Source organism: Bactrocera dorsalis, chromosome 2, assembly GCF_023373825.1.
Source record: "Bactrocera dorsalis isolate Fly_Bdor chromosome 2, ASM2337382v1, whole genome shotgun sequence".
Taxonomy (NCBI): domain Eukaryota; kingdom Metazoa; phylum Arthropoda; class Insecta; order Diptera; family Tephritidae; genus Bactrocera; species Bactrocera dorsalis.
This window is the reverse complement of record NC_064304.1, coordinates 103,740,183-103,758,073: the sequence shown is the minus strand read 5'-3', so window position 1 is coordinate 103,758,073 and position 17,891 is coordinate 103,740,183. Positions and strand designations below refer to the sequence as shown.

General features: G+C 39.0%; 2 protein-coding genes across 5 annotated transcripts in view; one reads left to right on the top strand and one right to left on the bottom strand.

Annotated features, from left to right (window-relative positions):
* Positions 1-17,891, bottom strand: part of LOC105221983 (dipeptidase 1) — an 81,615-nt gene that overhangs the window by 56,471 nt on the left and 7,253 nt on the right. For all 4 annotated transcript variants that reach the window (XM_049449071.1, XM_011199132.4, XM_049449070.1 and 1 more), the window contains one exon: positions 8,007-8,712. In XM_049449071.1, coding sequence (XP_049305028.1) covers positions 8,007-8,185 — 179 coding nt within the window. In that variant the 5' untranslated portion in view covers positions 8,186-8,712. The remainder of the gene's footprint in view (positions 1-8,006; positions 8,713-17,891) is intronic.
* On the top strand, positions 36-3,455 carry LOC125776531 (RNA polymerase II elongation factor Ell-like). The gene is made up of 2 exons (XM_049449074.1): positions 36-1,563; positions 1,717-3,455. The coding sequence occupies exons 1-2, from the start codon at positions 1,092-1,094 to the stop codon at positions 3,453-3,455; spliced, it is 2,211 nt and encodes a 736-aa protein (XP_049305031.1). The 5' UTR covers positions 36-1,091.

Below are 17,891 nucleotides of genomic sequence, written 5' to 3'. Positions count from 1 at the left end.
TCCTTCAAGTTTTCCAACATAATAAGTATCAAATATCAAGACAAAAAACTGAGGAACATTTTCGACACCTTTATTCAGACACGAAAAAATGGCGGCAGGACTGAAAGTTACCGCAGAAAAAAAAAGAATCTGCGGCCGACAAACAAAACGCTAAAATTTCTATGTGAAAACTAGCAAAGAATATGTACTACAGGGTCTCTGTTGAATGCAATCGCGACGCTTTGAAAGCGCGCTTTTCTAGAGAAGTGTTCGATAGATTTCAACTGAGTTCTCTGCTTACAGAAAAAGTATGCACTTTGAAAACCAAAAAAATGGAAAATCCTTTTGCCGGCTTGATAAATAGAGTCAAAGACGATTTGGATAATGTCATGGTCAAGCGATGAATAAAGCTCAAAGGTGAACCTTATCACTGGCAGTGCCATTGGGGGAAAAGGCAAACGTCAAAAGACTACCAGTTACCGACTACTGCATTGGAAACTTTGAAGAACTACGATGTAGATCTATAAGCTAAAGTTTATATCTCGAAACCTACTCAACCTCAACGGGCGTTCTGGAGATCTCCGCAGACTTTGCGGGATACCACGGTATAACTGTTAATCCAAAAAAAACAGAAATCTGTCTCTTCACAAGACAGACGATCAATCTCCCCTCCTTAAAGGGCAGAACTATTGAGCTTGATCAAATATCTAGCAAAAAAAAAAAACAGAGGATACCATAAGCATTTTAGTTGACTTGAGATGAAAAAGTATCTAGAACCTATTAGTACTGTTTCAAAAAATCGGAATAGATTACGTGCTTTAGTCTTAAAGTTGGGCGTGCCCCAAAAGGGAAAGGCTTTCGTAAAACCAGCTTCCGTTACATCTGTATGTATACACTTCCCCCAGCACAATATCAAAAATTTACCTGGGAGCAGGTAGAAAACCCAAAAAGAAGTACGGCTACCTAACTTTTTACAAAAAGCGACGCAAGGTCGCGGCACTGTTTCTACCTGCTTCTTATATAAGGACATTTTCGGCGCAACACATATCAGAACCGCAACGGATTTCATTCGAGCAACACGTAATATTTTAAACCAGTAGCAAGAAAACAACATGGCATCTATTAAGCGAATTTACAACGGAAGGAAACCAACGAGGAAAATACACCCAATCAGTGCATCTTGGAATGTGAACCAATCTAACATCTCTCGTAGTAATGGAATAGATCTGTTCGTAAAAGAAAAACCACAAACTGGAGTAAAGACCAAACCCGAAATTAAGACTGAATCGGGTAAATTACCAGATATATCGTCACGCAAATTGCGTGAGCGACTGGTCCACATGTTAGCTCTTAGCTCATACACCAGGCAAGAAATAAACTCAATCTTTGAAAGAGAAGGATTACTTCCTTGCGAACGACCAACAGTCGTGTATGTACTGAAGGATGTGGCACAGCTTAGCCGTAACGTATATAGTTTGCGCCCCAATATCTGGAAAGAAGTCGACGAGAATTGGCCGTACTACAATGAGAAGGAGTTGCAACAGATGAAAAGACGCAAGGAGCAGAGTTTGAGAGCTCCAAACAGTTCAATTAAACTTACACCTGAATCCGGCGAAAGCCAGTCGCTGGAAGGACACAAAGAACAAAGTTTGAAAGCTCCACACAGCTCAATTGAGCTTACACCTGAATCCAACAAAAGTCAGTCGCTGAAAATACCCAAGGAAGAGAGTTCGAGAGCTCCAAACAGCTCAATTGAGCTTACACCAGAATCCAACGATAGCCAATCATCAAAGAGTAGTACAATTCTACCACATCCAGCCGAAAATAACTCACTAAAGAGAGAAAGCACATCAAAGCGAGCAAATTTGGAAAACGTTGAACCACAACCGGCGAAGAAAAGGCGCATTGAAAATTCTACCGGTGATAATCACGCCACCTCCCAACCGGCGACCACTAAGACTAATTCAAATACCATCGCTAATCACCTCAAGCGAATTTACAATGGAAGGAGACCATCTTCGAAGATGGAGAACCAATCTAACATCTCTCGTAGCAATGGAACAGAGCTGTTCCTAAAAGAAAAGCCACAAACTGGAGTAAAGACCAATACTGAAATTAAGACTGAATCCGGTAAATTACCAGATATATCGTCACGTAAATTGCGTGAGCGACTGGTCCACATGTTGGCCGTTAACTCATACACCAGGCAAGAAATAAACTCAATCTTTCAAAGAGAAGGATTACTTCCTTGTGAACGACCAACAGTCGTGTATGTGCTGAAGGATGTGGCACAGCTTAGCCGTAACGTATATAGTTTGCGCCCCAATATCTGGAAAGAAGTCGACGAGAATTGGCCGTACTACAATGAGAAGGAGTTGCAACAGATGAAAAGACGCAAGGAGCAGAGTTTGAGAGCTCCAAACAGTTCAATTAAACTTACACCTGAATCCAGCGAAAGCCAGTCGCTGGAAGAACACAAAGAACAAAGTTTAATAGCTCAAAACAGCTCAATTGTACTTACACCTGAATCCGGCGAAAGCCAGTCGCTGGAAGGACACAAAGAACAAAGTTTGATAGCTCAAAACAGCTCAATTGTACTTACACCTGAATCCAACAAAAGTCAGTCGCTGAAAATACACACGAAACAGAGTTCGAGAGCTCCACACAGCTCAATTGAGCTTACACCAGAATCCAACGATAGCCAATCATCAAAGAGTAGTACAATTCTACCACATCCAGCCGAAAATAACTCACTAAAGAGAGAAAGCACATCAAAGCGAGCAAATTTGGATAACGTTGAACCACAACCGGCGAAGAAAAGGCGCATTGAAAATTCTACCGGTGATAATCACACCTCCTCCCAACCGGCGACCACTAAGCCTAATTCAAATACCATCGAGCCCCTTAAATATGACTTTAGCAATTATACGGAAATCACCAGCAACGAACAGCGCCAGCAATATGCAGCTGAGTTTGCTCGAGACCATGAGGAATATATGCCACTCTTTCAGCAGACCACAGAGTTATGGAACAGTTTCCGCGAACTCGGTGCACAGATTCTTAATGTGCCCGAAGACTGCCCGGAATACGAGAACATCAGTGAACGTATATTGAGCACATTTTCTGTCCTTACTAGCAGAGAGGAACTATGTCGTAAGCAACGTGTCCTCTATTTACACGAAAAATTGGCACATATTAAGCGACTTGTAATGCTCTTCGATAGCAGACTTACAAAGGAAATAGCGATGGACTTCGCAATGACAATGGCCAAAAAATATGAGTTGAAACAAGATCGGATTGAAGCCATAACCGATATTGAAGAGGTGTTGGGAACATCGAAAAAAATCACAATATGGCACAAAGATGGAGCGACAGCTACAACACATGATGGGTTTCCGCCTACAAAACAAGAATACATAAGCGATATTTTGGCTGAAGACCTTGCGCTGTCGGATAGCGACAGCGACGATGACTGATGACTATTTATTAGATTAAGATTTTATATTTAAGTTTGTATGTAAATAGATAAATAAAAATATAAAATAATTATTTATACTTCGTAAAACAATCTGATATTCTTTGTATAATAATACAAATCTAAAACCAACTATATAAATTTTTTTCCTTTACACAAGTTGCTGTAGATTGACTTTGGCATGTTGCATCCTTCACACAATGTTGTTACAATTTAACTCAAACGAAAAGTCTAGTTTCGAAGGTGAAGATGAAACAGACTTCTTGCCAGAAATCAAAATTTTTCAAACAGTAATTAATTGCTATTCGTTCCCTCCCTCTTTCCACTAGGTTCGCAAATAGAAGACTGGGTCAATGGTTCTGTGATCGACGGTTCCAACGGCAAAATCTATTCACCGACGGATCAAAGGGTGAAACAGGAGCGGGCTTCAAACTTAATGACTACATTTCGGTATTTCAAGCAAAAGAAGCTCCTACTCCTAGGCAAAAGAGAGCAAAGGTTTATTACGATGGTCATCACAGGGCACCTACTCTTAAGATTGCTTCTTTCAGAAAATTATCTACATGAATGCACAGCCTTCAGCTTAACTTAAGGAACATTGGGAATCTGGGAGGGAAATATATAAGTCCAGACGGTGAAGCCAACTTTCGATATTTCTCAAGTATAAATCGACCCATAATGAAGCAATTGCACGTTCAATATTCGTACGAAGTTCATCAATCGTCGCTACCTTGTTGGCATAGACCATAGACTTGACGTAGTCCTTCAGGAAATAGTCTAACGGCGTCAAGTCGCACGGCCGAGGTAGCCAATTGATCAGTCCATTTCGTGAGATAACATTTTCACCAAACTTTGTTTTCAATAAATCGATTGTGACATTCGCTGTGCGGCTTATGGTGCCGTCCTGTTAGAACCACATATTGCCCAAGCCAATATTATCCAATTCGTGCCAAAAATATTCGGTTATCATTGACCACGGAAGAAGTACGGCCCATTGACGAAGCCGGCCAATAAACTGCCAAACCGTAATTTTTTCGGGATACAATGGTGACTCATGGAATACGCGTGGATTGCTGCCCGACCAATAACGCATCTTTTGCTTATTGATGAAGCCATTCAGTCAGAAATGAGCCTTATCAATGAAGATGATTTTTCGATGAAAATCTGGATCATTACCAAGCTGGTGTTCAGCCCAATTCAGGAACATACGACGATTTTGGCTCTTAAAGTTGAGATCACCGACACCGAGTTTCGGTAGTAAATTTTAATAATTTCAACTCTTTGTTGGATCGTATATATTTCAATGATGAAATGTCAAACCATACTGAAGAGAAATGTCAAAAGAGCGAAAAAGATAAGGTCTACAACGTTTGTAACATCAATTAAGATCGAACACTTTTTACTGGTGGCTCATCTGACCCACAAAGCGCACGCGATGAGCCAAAAATTTAGTTCTGTGCAAACTTACACATGTAATGTAAACACATAATAATTGCAAAAAATTGTCGAGCGTTTTAATGCTGATATTTACATAATGCTTTTCGCCATAAATCTACTTAAAACTAATTAATGGCGAAAGGAAAACTTTTACGCTGTTCAATCGTCATTTGGTATGCAGGTGTGTGTATGCATGTGTGTGTGTACAAGTTCTTTATTATTTTATTATATGTATGTATGCGCATTGTATGTTTGCAGTTTTTCCCGTTAGTTTAACATACCCGAAAGCTGTTTCAACCGCAGCTGGTGCATCAATTTACGACTCCGAGCGCCATTTATTTAACACACATACACAAACTACAAAAACACTTAAGCACATTCTTACACCACGCCATATGCAACTACATACATGCTTGTATGTGAGTGGAAAGGTATGGGTAAGAAATATCAGTGTGTCTGTGTGTGCGTGAGCTTGTAAAAACAAAAAAAACTTAAAACGAAAATGCTAGTGTACACACATTTTACTAATAACTCGTAATCTATTTCTGGCTGGGAAGCAAGCAAATGCCTGGCAGCCAAGCGACGGCAAAGCGGAACCAAACACACACACACCTACTCATATACACGCACACTTTCAAACATTGCGCTAAGATAGGATTTCTCGTTGTGCTTAAGTCACAGTTGGCGCGCGTCGGCAAATGAGAGATGCGCCCTGGTTCATTTGGGGTATTGCCATGGGTTGAGTGAAAAATCTATTTCATCACTGCTTTTTTGCTTGGTTGACATGCGAACATTAATTACAGACAAGTAATGCAAATATTTTTCGAAAGAAATTACAAGTTTTGTACATACATACAGTGCTGTTTCGGTTGTTTACTAGCACATTTTATAAATACGCATATACATATGTACGAGGGAGCGTCTTAAAGTTTGGAGGTTAGAAATTAACTTTAAAATAGCTACATGCATATATGCGTATAATACAAAATCAGCGACTTTCGACTGGTTTCTCTCCAAAATAAATCTAATATAAATATTTTCTTGCGTGCACAAACACAGTTCCCACTGTGTGTCAATCAATGACTCCAGCAGTTAGTGGTGATCGATTTTGTTACATCCAAAACGTGAAGAACTTAACTTAGACATTTGAAAAAGAAGCTACGTTTCCACATTAGTGGCGTTTCTTGTATGGAAATATCGTAGAAAATCTCGTCTATCTTTGAGTCAGTATTACCGCCAACAATAATGGTAATCTCGAAATCGAAAGCAAAATTATTTTTGCCAACAGGTACTACTTCGAACTGAGTAAGCAATCGAGAAGTAAAGTCCTACTTGCCATCCTGCTATATGGTGCGAAGGCTTGGACTGTCAACATCTGATGAGTCGATCAACATCTTATGAGTCGACGTTACGAGTTTTTGAGAGAAAGGTTCTGCAGAAGCACTCAATGAAACGAAAAGATGTACGAGATATACGACGACACTGACATAGTTCAGCGCTTTACGAGACAGCGACATCAAAGAAGATAGTGAATTTGAAACGTTGCTCAATGAAGTTCAGTGTCAAACGCAAGTAAAGTTTGCCGCAACATTGTGAGTAACTCATCAAGCCATTTGAAAGCGACTACAAGCGGAGGAAATGTTTCAGAATTTGAAAGAAACCTGACTCTGCTGCCTAACAATGCTTGACCTAACGTTACTAAATGCGCTAAAATGTACTTAGGAACGCATAAAAGGGAAATAGTACCCTTTAGCCATATTCCTTAGATACTACATTGTTAGATTATCAGATCCGAGATCAGATTTGTTTCGTTCAATGGCACTTTCCACTTCGAAGAAGCGAGCGCTGCTCCAAATATAAATATTTCCTAATATAATATCCCAAGTCAAGGAAAATTTTCTAAAAGCGACTGTTTCCTGGCTGGCAGGTTAACGATGAAGTACATATTCTTCAAGAAAAATTGTCTCGCATGACATTTAACAATTGGTTCATATTGTTTGAAAATTCTTACGATCCCTTAAGGGGTTAAATTCACTTCTGCAGTTCAAAAAATTATTTATTTTTTTTACATATGTATGTATCGAAAATATACTCCGAGTATTTGAAATAGATCTTCAATTTTGTCAAAACTCTAAATTTTCAATAGTCGTTTAATAATTACTTGTGAGTGATACCTAGAGGGAAGTTTTATAATACCGAGAAGAAGACATCGGAGACCTTACAAAGTATATACACAAATGATCAGTGTGACGAGCTGAGTCGATTAGCCATATCCGTCTATCTGGCAAATATTAAGTTAATAAAACTTTTCTAGAAACTTAACAATACTCAACATAAAACATGCGCGTGAGATAGAAGCTCTGAAATTGGTTTTAATGGATCATCTGTAGATGAATGTTTTTTCGATGTCAGTTACATTCGATTACATTTGATTCAAAAAACAGTTGGTTCTACAAATATAGAATTGACTCGAGGTCAGCCAAAGTCGATTCCAGTCGATTCACAAAGTAATAGCTTCTCAGTTTCATTCAGCTAGAATCGCGAATATTGACGGTCTATGGTATGTCTGTTTGCAATAGTAAGCTTACAAAATTGCTCTCACCTTAGCCATTGACTGATAAAGGAATGCATCTGCTTGAATTTATGGTGAGAATGCCATGATGCCTTATGACCATGGGTCTTCAGGATTCGGTTTTGAAATATTTTTAATCGATTTGAACTAACTTTTCTCATTTAATAAAAAACGGTAATTGATTTCTTTACCACGCTCATCTCATTTAGTTCTCATTACTCTAGATTTTACTTTCTTTTACTGACTTGAAAAATATATATAAGTAATTCAATGTTAGAATACATTAATACATTACTAAAACACTATAACATACCCTCGTATACTTGATAACCCACTTACTACCCACTGCTTAGAACAAATTGTCTTAATCATACGCAAATAAAAATTTCCCTAGACAAATAACTGTATGTAAACATGTAATAATTAATATAGATATATAAATTTACGTAATTATATGAAGAACAAACCTACACTCTGTCTCTCTCTCTCTCTCGCTCTGTGAGATAAAAATCGTTAACATTAGTAGTAGAATGTGCAACATACCCATCAATGAGCGGCGACTCGCGCAACACATGTTTCGCACGCTGCAACCGATAATCGAAATCATTCGCCAGACGCGTTTGTTCCGGCATCGCCAGCATGAGTGGTAAATATAGGAAAATCAAAAAACTGAAGCCACACAACACGTAACAGCCGTCAAGTAGCTGCTTCAGCAAGTTCATTGCCTTGTATGTTGGAATTTTTGGACCGAGCGAAAGACGCTGCAAGCTTACACGCTCGCTACACACTCGACACACTCCACACGTCGGCCAACGTCGTCTGTTAAACGGAGCCAACCGGCGTTATTCCTCACATGCAATATCTTTTGAAGTGCTTCTGACGTGTCGGCTGACTATTATTTTGACGACTGACTGACTCTTCCGGCTGGCTGACTGATGACTTTCGCTCACCAACTGACACACCAACCGGCTGGCTGAGTGCCTTGACTAACAGCTGGCTTGGCTGCTGCTGGATGGCGGCTCACTGACTGCTGCTTACTAGCTTGACTGCTCAGCTTAAGAACTACGTGCGCTTTGTCTTCTCGGTTTGTGTTGTTGGTGGTCTAAAGTGACTCGCTGTTTTATTGCCGCGCTGGAGCGTTGTTGCTCCTCTTATCTCATTGCATTTTCCTTCGACTTTTCGACTTTTTTGTTGTTCCGTTTTTGTTTCCTTCCTTATTTTTGCACAGTTCTCCGAACTGTCATTTTATCTGCAAATAAATAAAATCGTAAGTAAGCATGGAGTCGAGGAGACACAACTTAAGAGTCGAGTAGCGACAAGTACACGATATAAAATGAAATGGCAACATTAAAATGTGAAAAAGGGAATTATCTTTCTGAATGCAGTAGCTAACAACTCGTAGATTTAATTCCCTTCATATATGTATGTATTGATAGCGTTTCGTTTGTAAGATATTACTTTCAGAGCATTAAGATGCGCACTCATTTGCAGTGAGAAAGAAAAATTGAGAGGAGAAACGGAATAATGAAAACAATAAAAGTTGTCTTGAAATGCAACACCCTAAAACTTGGAAATAATAAAAGATCATCGCTGAGTGCAATCTTCTTCAATTCTGAGGAGTAAGTGAGAAATATAATCCCCACGAAAAGCGAGCTCGAGCTCAGTGATTTGTTTTCTACTGCTGTTGGCGGTATTACTATCTTAAAATTAAATTTGTGCCACAATTTCCAGCGTGTCTTTAAACATATCAACAACTTAGTAGTTTCTAAGTAGACTTAGAATTTCAACGTAGAGCCATACTATGATAGAATTAAAAATATGGTGATGAACGAGATGCTATTTGCTCACGGGTCAGTCAAAACCACAAACGCAATATCAATATACTGTTGGAACTATGTTAACGTCGCCGTAGCTATTCGAGATGCTCATCGTGTTACCGACTGTAGTACTAGGAATTGCCAATGCCGTGACGCAATGGACCATAAATATTCCACAAAACTTTTCTCTCCAACATTCCTAAGGCCGACTTAACAGATGATATCACGGTCCATGCCTCCGCATCATATAGCAGGACGGGAGTGATAAGGAACTTGATCTTTGTTCGTCGAGAGAGGACTTTACTTCTCAATTGCCTACTCAGTCCAAAGCACTTGTTTGTAAGAGTGACTCTGCTTTGGATTTCAAGGCTGAGAAGGCAATAGTATTTTCATAATGCGTGGATCAAATAACCGGAATGGATCCATATCCGTATAGAAATGATTACCTCGTTACGCTATGAGACCTAAAAGTTTTAGATTGCAGTCTTCTGACAGCCATATCAAAACTTGGCATTTTATAGCAAACTTCCAACGGCAGTTGGCAATGTCTGGTAGGCAGAAACACGTCTCAAAAAGAAAAACTTCCTTGAAAAAATTGATACCCAAGTTCAAAATGTGGAAGATGATAATCAGAACTCAGGAACTCATAAAAAGAAAAGAAGCAAGCCCATGATAAAATAATGTTAATGTAGATTCGTTTTAATGGAATCTCCAAAACTACTTGGGCCTACTAAATTAACGACTATTATCAGTTTTGATCTGTTGCTCTTTTAGAATCTCTGGAAAATGGAGTGAAGAAAAAATAACAAAATTTATGCTAGAGAATGAGAGATCAGTTTTTCTTGTCTACGGCTCCAAAGACAAATATCGGTAATAAGACTCGCCTGTACCAATTATTTAATGCAAGAAGTGATATGTACCAAACATTTTGGACCACTCTGGAAATGAAGGACAAATGTGAAATGTGTGTGGATGAGAGAAAAAAAAAATAAATGCGAAAGTGTAAAAACTCCAGGCAAGAGTAACAATAATACCACCGGTATGTAATGATTCTTTCATATGAGATATGAGTGTATAGGTTAGGTTAGATAAACAGGCTGTTTTCGCGTGAAGCCAAGAAAAATCCCACTTGAACTACTAGAGACGTTTATCCGTTGTGATGCTCAGAACACCTAGGTATGGAACAAAAAGACAATCACATATCGGCAAAATGACTGGAGCCTATCACAAGTTTTTTGAGACGGCTAATGCCAATTTCAGCCAGTTCGTCGGGTTCGTAAATATTATGGCAATCGAGATGCTTCGACCTCAGTCTGTCGAAAGCCGAACAATGAAGAAGAAAGTGTCTATATGTCTCCAATTATTTTTCTTAATTGCAACTTTGATAACTTGCGTGCTACAAAATCTTTAGCCACACTGCGTGAGTGCCAATGGGACAGTTTCTAGTTAGGACTCATATCATTCCGGCGTTGTGAAGCTTGCTAAGAGCCAGCAGTTCAATGGACCTTTGCGTTACACTATGACCCAGAAGACTTATACAACCCACAAGTTCTGGTTGCTTACCAACACTTGTTGAGCTCACGCGAAACCCATGAATCTATCGTCCGAGTGCATGAAGACAGGGGAACACCTCCCACCACCATGCTGATAGAATTTGGATATGCAAGCTCATTGACATAAATAATTTCCAACTATTCCTTTGTGGTAAAGCACCCAGACAAGTTTAATATGGCTACTACTGCTAGAAGTCAAGCACTCCTTGACGAGTTTTGAGTTCACTGTGACTCCGCGGCACTCACATAACTCTTGGATGTATGTACGGCGGAGATGAAGAGTAATGTTCCGTTGCACAGTAGTGCACATTATCAGAAATGTAGTCGAAGTGAAAGAGGATTTCAGAATGTCAGATTGATAATTGTCTGGCTCGAGCAAGTGTTTTTGCTTGGTACAAGTTATTCAAGGTGGATCGAGAACGCGTTGACGACGAAACGACGTAGCGGAAGCGTCTGTGAAACAATACTTTACATTAAACATGTTATTACTAGCGATGAATCTTGGAGCTCTCTTACGATCCGGACACAGACGATCAATCGGCCGAATATCGTAGCAAAGACGAAGCGAAGCCGAAAAAGCCACATCAAATGAGGGCAAAGATCAAAATTACATTTACATTTCAGTTTTCTTTGATAATCGAGGTTTGGTGCAGTCCGAATTGCTTCCGACCGGCCAAACTGTCAACAAGGAATACTATTTAAGTGTTATGCGTCGTTTGCGCGAAGCTATTCGTAAAAAGAGGTCGGAATTATGGGCCGACAACTCTTGGTTTTTGCACCACGATAATGCACCGTCGCATACTGCATTGATTCTTCGTGAACTTTTCGTCAAATTTTCAACCAATATCGTGTTTCAAACAAAGTCTTACGACTTACGATAATACGAGTACAATTATTCCTGCAAGTGCCCTATGCAATGGTAGTTCACGAAAATTTGTTATTGAGTCGAGACAAAAACCTCTAATTCTGAATAATTGTGGGTCTTCAATGTGTTGGAACTCTATACTCACTTAACCCCTACATTTGTGTTGTTTGTATCCATTGATTGTCCATCAACTATGGAACTTTCCATAAAGAAAGGGAGGACTCCTTCATAGAATTTTCATAAAGATAACGTTCACTACTTCGCAAAAACTTCTTCCAGATTTCTTGCAATCAAATATGTATGCGTTCATGCTCAGCTTTTATTCAATTTCTGCTCTGCTCTACCTAACCTAACTCTTTCTACACAACTTAGCTACAAAATTACTTTTCCCAGAACTTTCGGTTTTGCTGCCCATCTAAATTAAACACACTTTTTGCTGCGCAATCGCCTCAGTCAATATTTACACACACAAGCTTATTTGGTAGCAAACACAAAAATATGCCACTCGCTGTTCGCTGTTGTTTTTGTATTCTCTCGATGCATTCGAATAAACTATTCCAGCGATGAACCGCATATCCTTTAACGGCACATAACGGATACACAGGCATACATATATGTATGTACAAGTAGTCAAATGTATCAAATGGCCTTAAACAAATGCGCGCTGACAGTCTGCATGTGACACGCACACACATACAAACACGTGTGAGCCAACGGTGGCAACTAGCGCACTGCAGCAACTGCCACAGACAGTGTCATATCACAGCGCGTTGCCTGTCTCAGCGCTCAGAAGTCAACAGCTGACTGGCTGCCGCATGCAGACTGTACGTGTATGCGGGAGTTGGAGGGTGAAGGGAGGTGGTAAAAGAAGGCTGCCGACTGAGCTGACTGTGCTAGCAGCTTGCCATGCAAAACAGGCAGTTGCTCGCTGCCTGGACTCGCCGCCGCCGCCACTGCGCACTCGATTGCATTTGATATTCCAAATTACAAGCAACGAATTTGCGAAAGCATGCAGCGCGTAGATATATGTACATATGAACATAAGCATATATATGTATGTATGGAAGGTAATACAAATACATATATACATATATATATATATCATGTGTTTTCATTTGTGTTTGTATGTTTGAGAACGCCTGCATATTTACTTGACAGCAATTTACACATTTGACATACACACACATCCATACATATATCGCTATGTATATACATAAATCTAATAAAGTATATATGTATGTGCGTGTGTATATATTCATATAAAATGTCTTTCACCAACGATAAGCGTAATAGATTGGGGTGAAGTGCAACAAATGGGTGGCACGATAGCTGGCGGTTACCAAAAATGTGCGGCAGCAGGCGGGCGGCATGAGTTAAAACTGCTATTGCTGCTGCTGGTGCTGGTGCTGGCATAACTGTGGCATCCAGCGTTAGTTGTGTCGGCGTACCACCAACCAATTTGACTATGCTTCGTATGTCCTCTGCGAAAAAGTTTGCCACAACTCGCTTGCGGCATTCTTAATTTCGCCCATTTCCCTATTTCAACTCGGCTGGCTCACTGGCTCACTGGCTGCTTGGTCGCTTGGCTGCCTCTGACTGCTTGTTGGCTCCCTAACGCTGCTTGAGCACCAGCGCTTTGCTGTGCAACCTTTTTCGTTGTTGTTGTTTCCGCTTTTTTTTGCAGTGTCTTTAGCCTGCTTTCGGTGCGGCAGTCAACTACAGTTGCTATGAGTACTTCTATGACTTTGACTTGGACTCAAAATTTATTTTAGCGTTTTTTTTAATCTTTTTTTTTTAGGATTTTTCGCAAACTTTTTTTTGCGTAAATTTCTTTATTTTGATTACAATTTGCTATGTTGTTGGTGTTGTTGACTTTTTCGCAATATTTTTTTGATAACTGTTTTTGTGTTTTAAGCCCGCACAACATGCTACGCTGTGTATAATAGCTTTGTTCTTCTGCCGGTTGTTTATGAGAACCTGATCCGAGCTAAATAGTTTAGAATTATACCAGAGACCAAATGACTAAAGACCACCGCGGGAAGCAGAGGATGAGGAAAACCTCCACACCGTTTAAAAGACCAGGTTGAGAAGGATCTGGACCTGGTTGCACTTGGAATCTCCAGTTGTCGCCAAACAGCGTAAGAGAAAAACGATTGGTGCGCTGTTGTAAACTCGGCTATAACCGTGTAAGCGTAATCTATGCCAATAAAGAAGAAGAAGAAATACTAAATTTAGTTTTGCACTGCTTTTTTTCAGCTTTTTTGTCTGATTGAAAGCCCATTGGTTCCCATGTAAGTCATATAACGATGTCTGACGACCGTCTGACGACCGTCTTACGTTGGTTGGTTCAAAAGGGAGGCACATGAGCGCCAAACAGCAGGCGGGCGCACATATGTAGGTCATTATAAGGCCTATTCAGCTCCCAGGTGTTAACCAAATAAAGTCTTATCAAGCAGCTTTATCATGTGATAAAAAAATTGATGTTTTTCCACCCCAGTCGGCCAATGTCTCGGTAGCCGCGGATTATATTCCATATCATCCGGCTGGTTGTGCGCATAGATAACGTTCTAGCGTCACATCCATTCCACTGAATCCACTTTTTCTCATTTTCTGAAGTTGGAATCATAAGGATAGGGGGCCTATGTTAACCTCTACAATGTTCCCAAGTTCTCTTTTGAGCGGACCAGCTCGCCTGACTTTTCATTTCTTCCTATTCCTATATGACTGATAACCAAATGACATTAATCGAGTTACCTGCTGAGAGTACATCCCTTATTGCCTCTTGGCTATACAATAGAAGATTCATGGACTTGCTGGTTTAGAGCAGAAGCGCACTTGGCACTATCTAATACAACCACTTTTTCGACCTTAAAAACTGATTTTGCACGAGTAGTCAGTTAGCTTGAAGTTATCTTCTGAATATGGATTATTCCTGTTTCTCTCTTTAATCCGACGGTGATCATGCAGATTTCGCCCATTGCACCTCAGCGGTTTACGATTATTTCGCGAAAAATTAAAAAAGCAGATTTCATAAATGTGTCACTGCCGCTCGCAAATTGGCAGAACCCTATAGTTTCTATGTCTACCTATTTGATAACTGTATTACATTTTTATTAGTAAATGCACTTAAAACTTAAAAAGCTTCTTTTCTAATACTCATAGTATTAATTTCTGGTTAAAAAATTACCAAACTCAAACCCGAATCACATCCTATTTCCGAATAATACCAATTCGATTCCTATTTATTTATACGACGCATCAGTCATAATTCCGAAATATGGAGCATCGAAGCCAAAAATAATCGGAATTCAGGTAACTGAGAGCCTAGCATTCATCAAAGGCATCGCTACTGGTGACGATGATAACAAAACGTTGGTTTATGACGTCGCTCCCAAACTGAGGCGAAACCGAAAATTCACAAGAAAATTGGTCAAAAATCAAAGTCATGCTCATCATTTTCTTTGATAAACGTTTTGTGGCCCATCATGAATCCATTCCATAGGATCGAATGGTTAGTGAGTACTCTTACTTGGCCATTATGAAGGGTTTACATGAAGCAATTCGTTGTAAAGGACCATATTTTTGGACAGAAAATTTAAGGCAAATTGAAGCTTCACTACGACAATTTGACTTCACTCTCCAGCATGATTGTCACTGATTTTCTAGACAAACACGAAACGACAGTAATTGCTATTTCACCGTATTCATCGAATTTGGCACCCTGTAAGTTTTCTCTATTTTCGAAACTGTAATTCCGCTTCTGAGAACGCGCCATGTAACCATTAAAGCCATTTAAAGATATTCGCTAAAGGCCCTGAAGATGAGGCTTACCTATAACAAATTTATGGAAAATTGGTTTAAGCCTTGGCGTGATTGCATTAGCTTCATAAGAGACTAATTTGAAGGCAATAATGAAGATTTGTATTCAAATATATTCAAATTTGTTCAGATGACACTTTGCTATGTGTATTTTAATTTGGTACCAAAAATGAACTTAACCTGACATCATCTAGTGTTCAAGCTACCGATTAAAAGGCACGCATTTCTTGCGGTGGACTTTGAACTACATAAATGTTTCGAACAATAATAAAGATGTCTTCATAAAATCGCCTGATGATATCTTAGTGGAACACATTTCTATTTTCCACTGAGGAACTAATCTACAGCTTCCCATGACCGCCGAATAACGAATATAAGACACACGTTTCTTGCGTTGGCCTTTGAATCAAATATTAAGGTTCAATTTATGAGATATTTTAACAAAATTAGACGAGAATATACAACTAGGAATTATAAAATTTGACAGCGAAAATGACAGCGGATTTCAACTCATTCTAATTACTGAAAACCGAATCTAAGTTACTAATTTCCTATAGTTCAACTTATAAAATATAAACGGACAGTAACAAGACTGTCAGTAAGTTACTCTTGCTATAAGCTGGAAATATAGCCAGGTCTTCTCTTCGCATATCCTTCCATATAACAAATATCTACACTATTTCTTACCATAATTAATATGTATAAACGTCGGCTATATTTAACACCCCTTACTTCTGTACCTAGCGAATACGAGAATGACTAACGATCGGTGCCGCCCGCAATTTGCCACACATTACAAATTTGTATTTCAACTTTTTCAACGTCTTTTTGCGAATTTTCTTCTTCAAATTTCTTCATTTTGATTACAACTTATTTTCATCGTTGCTAGTGTTGTTGTTATCTTTTTGAAGTATTTTCTTTATTTTGTTTGCAGACGAGCGAGTGTCTTGCCTGGCGTATAGCGACAGTGAGTTATCAAATTGTGTACATAACGACAGTGACAGCAGAAAATAAAAGGATAGATAATGGATTCGGGCAAAAATGAAGAAAATAAAATAAAATATGAGTTTAAATACAAAATTAAAGAAAAAAGAATGGTAACAATACCAAAAAAGCATGGCTGTCAAAGTTTAACCCAAATTTTTATTTGTAAAAACATCGCTGCCACGTTTTCTTTTGCGGTCTTAATTTTCTTAATATTTTTGCTAAGCTAAGGCTGTGGATATATACATATATTAGGGTGGGTGAAAAAAATAGAAATTTTTTTTCGCTTGGTACTTAGAAAATTTTATTCCTAGATACCACTTGGAAAGTCGCTAGAAGTATGAAAATGCATATCTTCTTCAAATGTATAGTATTCATACAGTACACCAGGACGTATGAGCAACACAGTATCAATAACTTGTATTAATGCTCAGTACTTTTGATGCATCACTTTAACAGTGTATAACTTTTATAGGAGTGATTTTATAGAAAAAATCATGTAGATCATTTTTGTAGGCCAGAAAATTTTGAAAACAAATATCGTCTTCTAAATATTATAGGTCGAAATATTGAATGTAAAATATCAAAAAATATCAGCGTATATAAGAAATACGATTTAGGCACGGCTTAAATTGAAGATAAAAAACTGAGCTTCTGGCAGCGTTTTCAAACAAAAAAATCAGCTTGTGGAATAATGTACACCCTAATGTACACATACTTGTATATAGATAATGTTGGTTTCTACGAACACTAATGCAAAACGCTTGCTAGCTCATCAGTCTGCCCAGCCTTTGCCTTTGCTACGAATTTCACTGTCACAAGCTTTTTTTTCGGTTTGCTTTTTAATTTTTTGCCCCATTATTATAATATTTGTTTTCATCTTATTCTATTTGCCAACCATTCGTCCTTTTAGCGCATATAATAATAATTCTTTGCATTCCTTATGAAATATTTAGCCACAAAAGGACACTGACACTCACTCGCACACACACACACCTACACTTGCTAACGCACAAGCAAAAAAAGTGTATAGAAATCAACAACAACAAAAACAACATACAGCAAACTAAGAAAAAAACACTAAGACAACGAACGGGCATAATAACGGTTAGCGGCAGTGGTGCTGCCAGCCGACGCAAAGGAGGAAGCAAACAAAACCTTTTATGTAATTTCCTTTTGGTTAAACTTTATCACAATAAAACTTCTACACTCAGCGGCTGTTTGTATGTATGTATGTTCCACTTCTGTGTGTGTGTGTGTGTAGGTGCTTACTCGCCGTAACTAAGCACCATGCTGTAGCGACTGGAAGTGCTAGAGGAAGCAATACAGCGCACACATGCAAACGTACATCACACGCACACACACCCACACATATGAGCGCAGACACTTG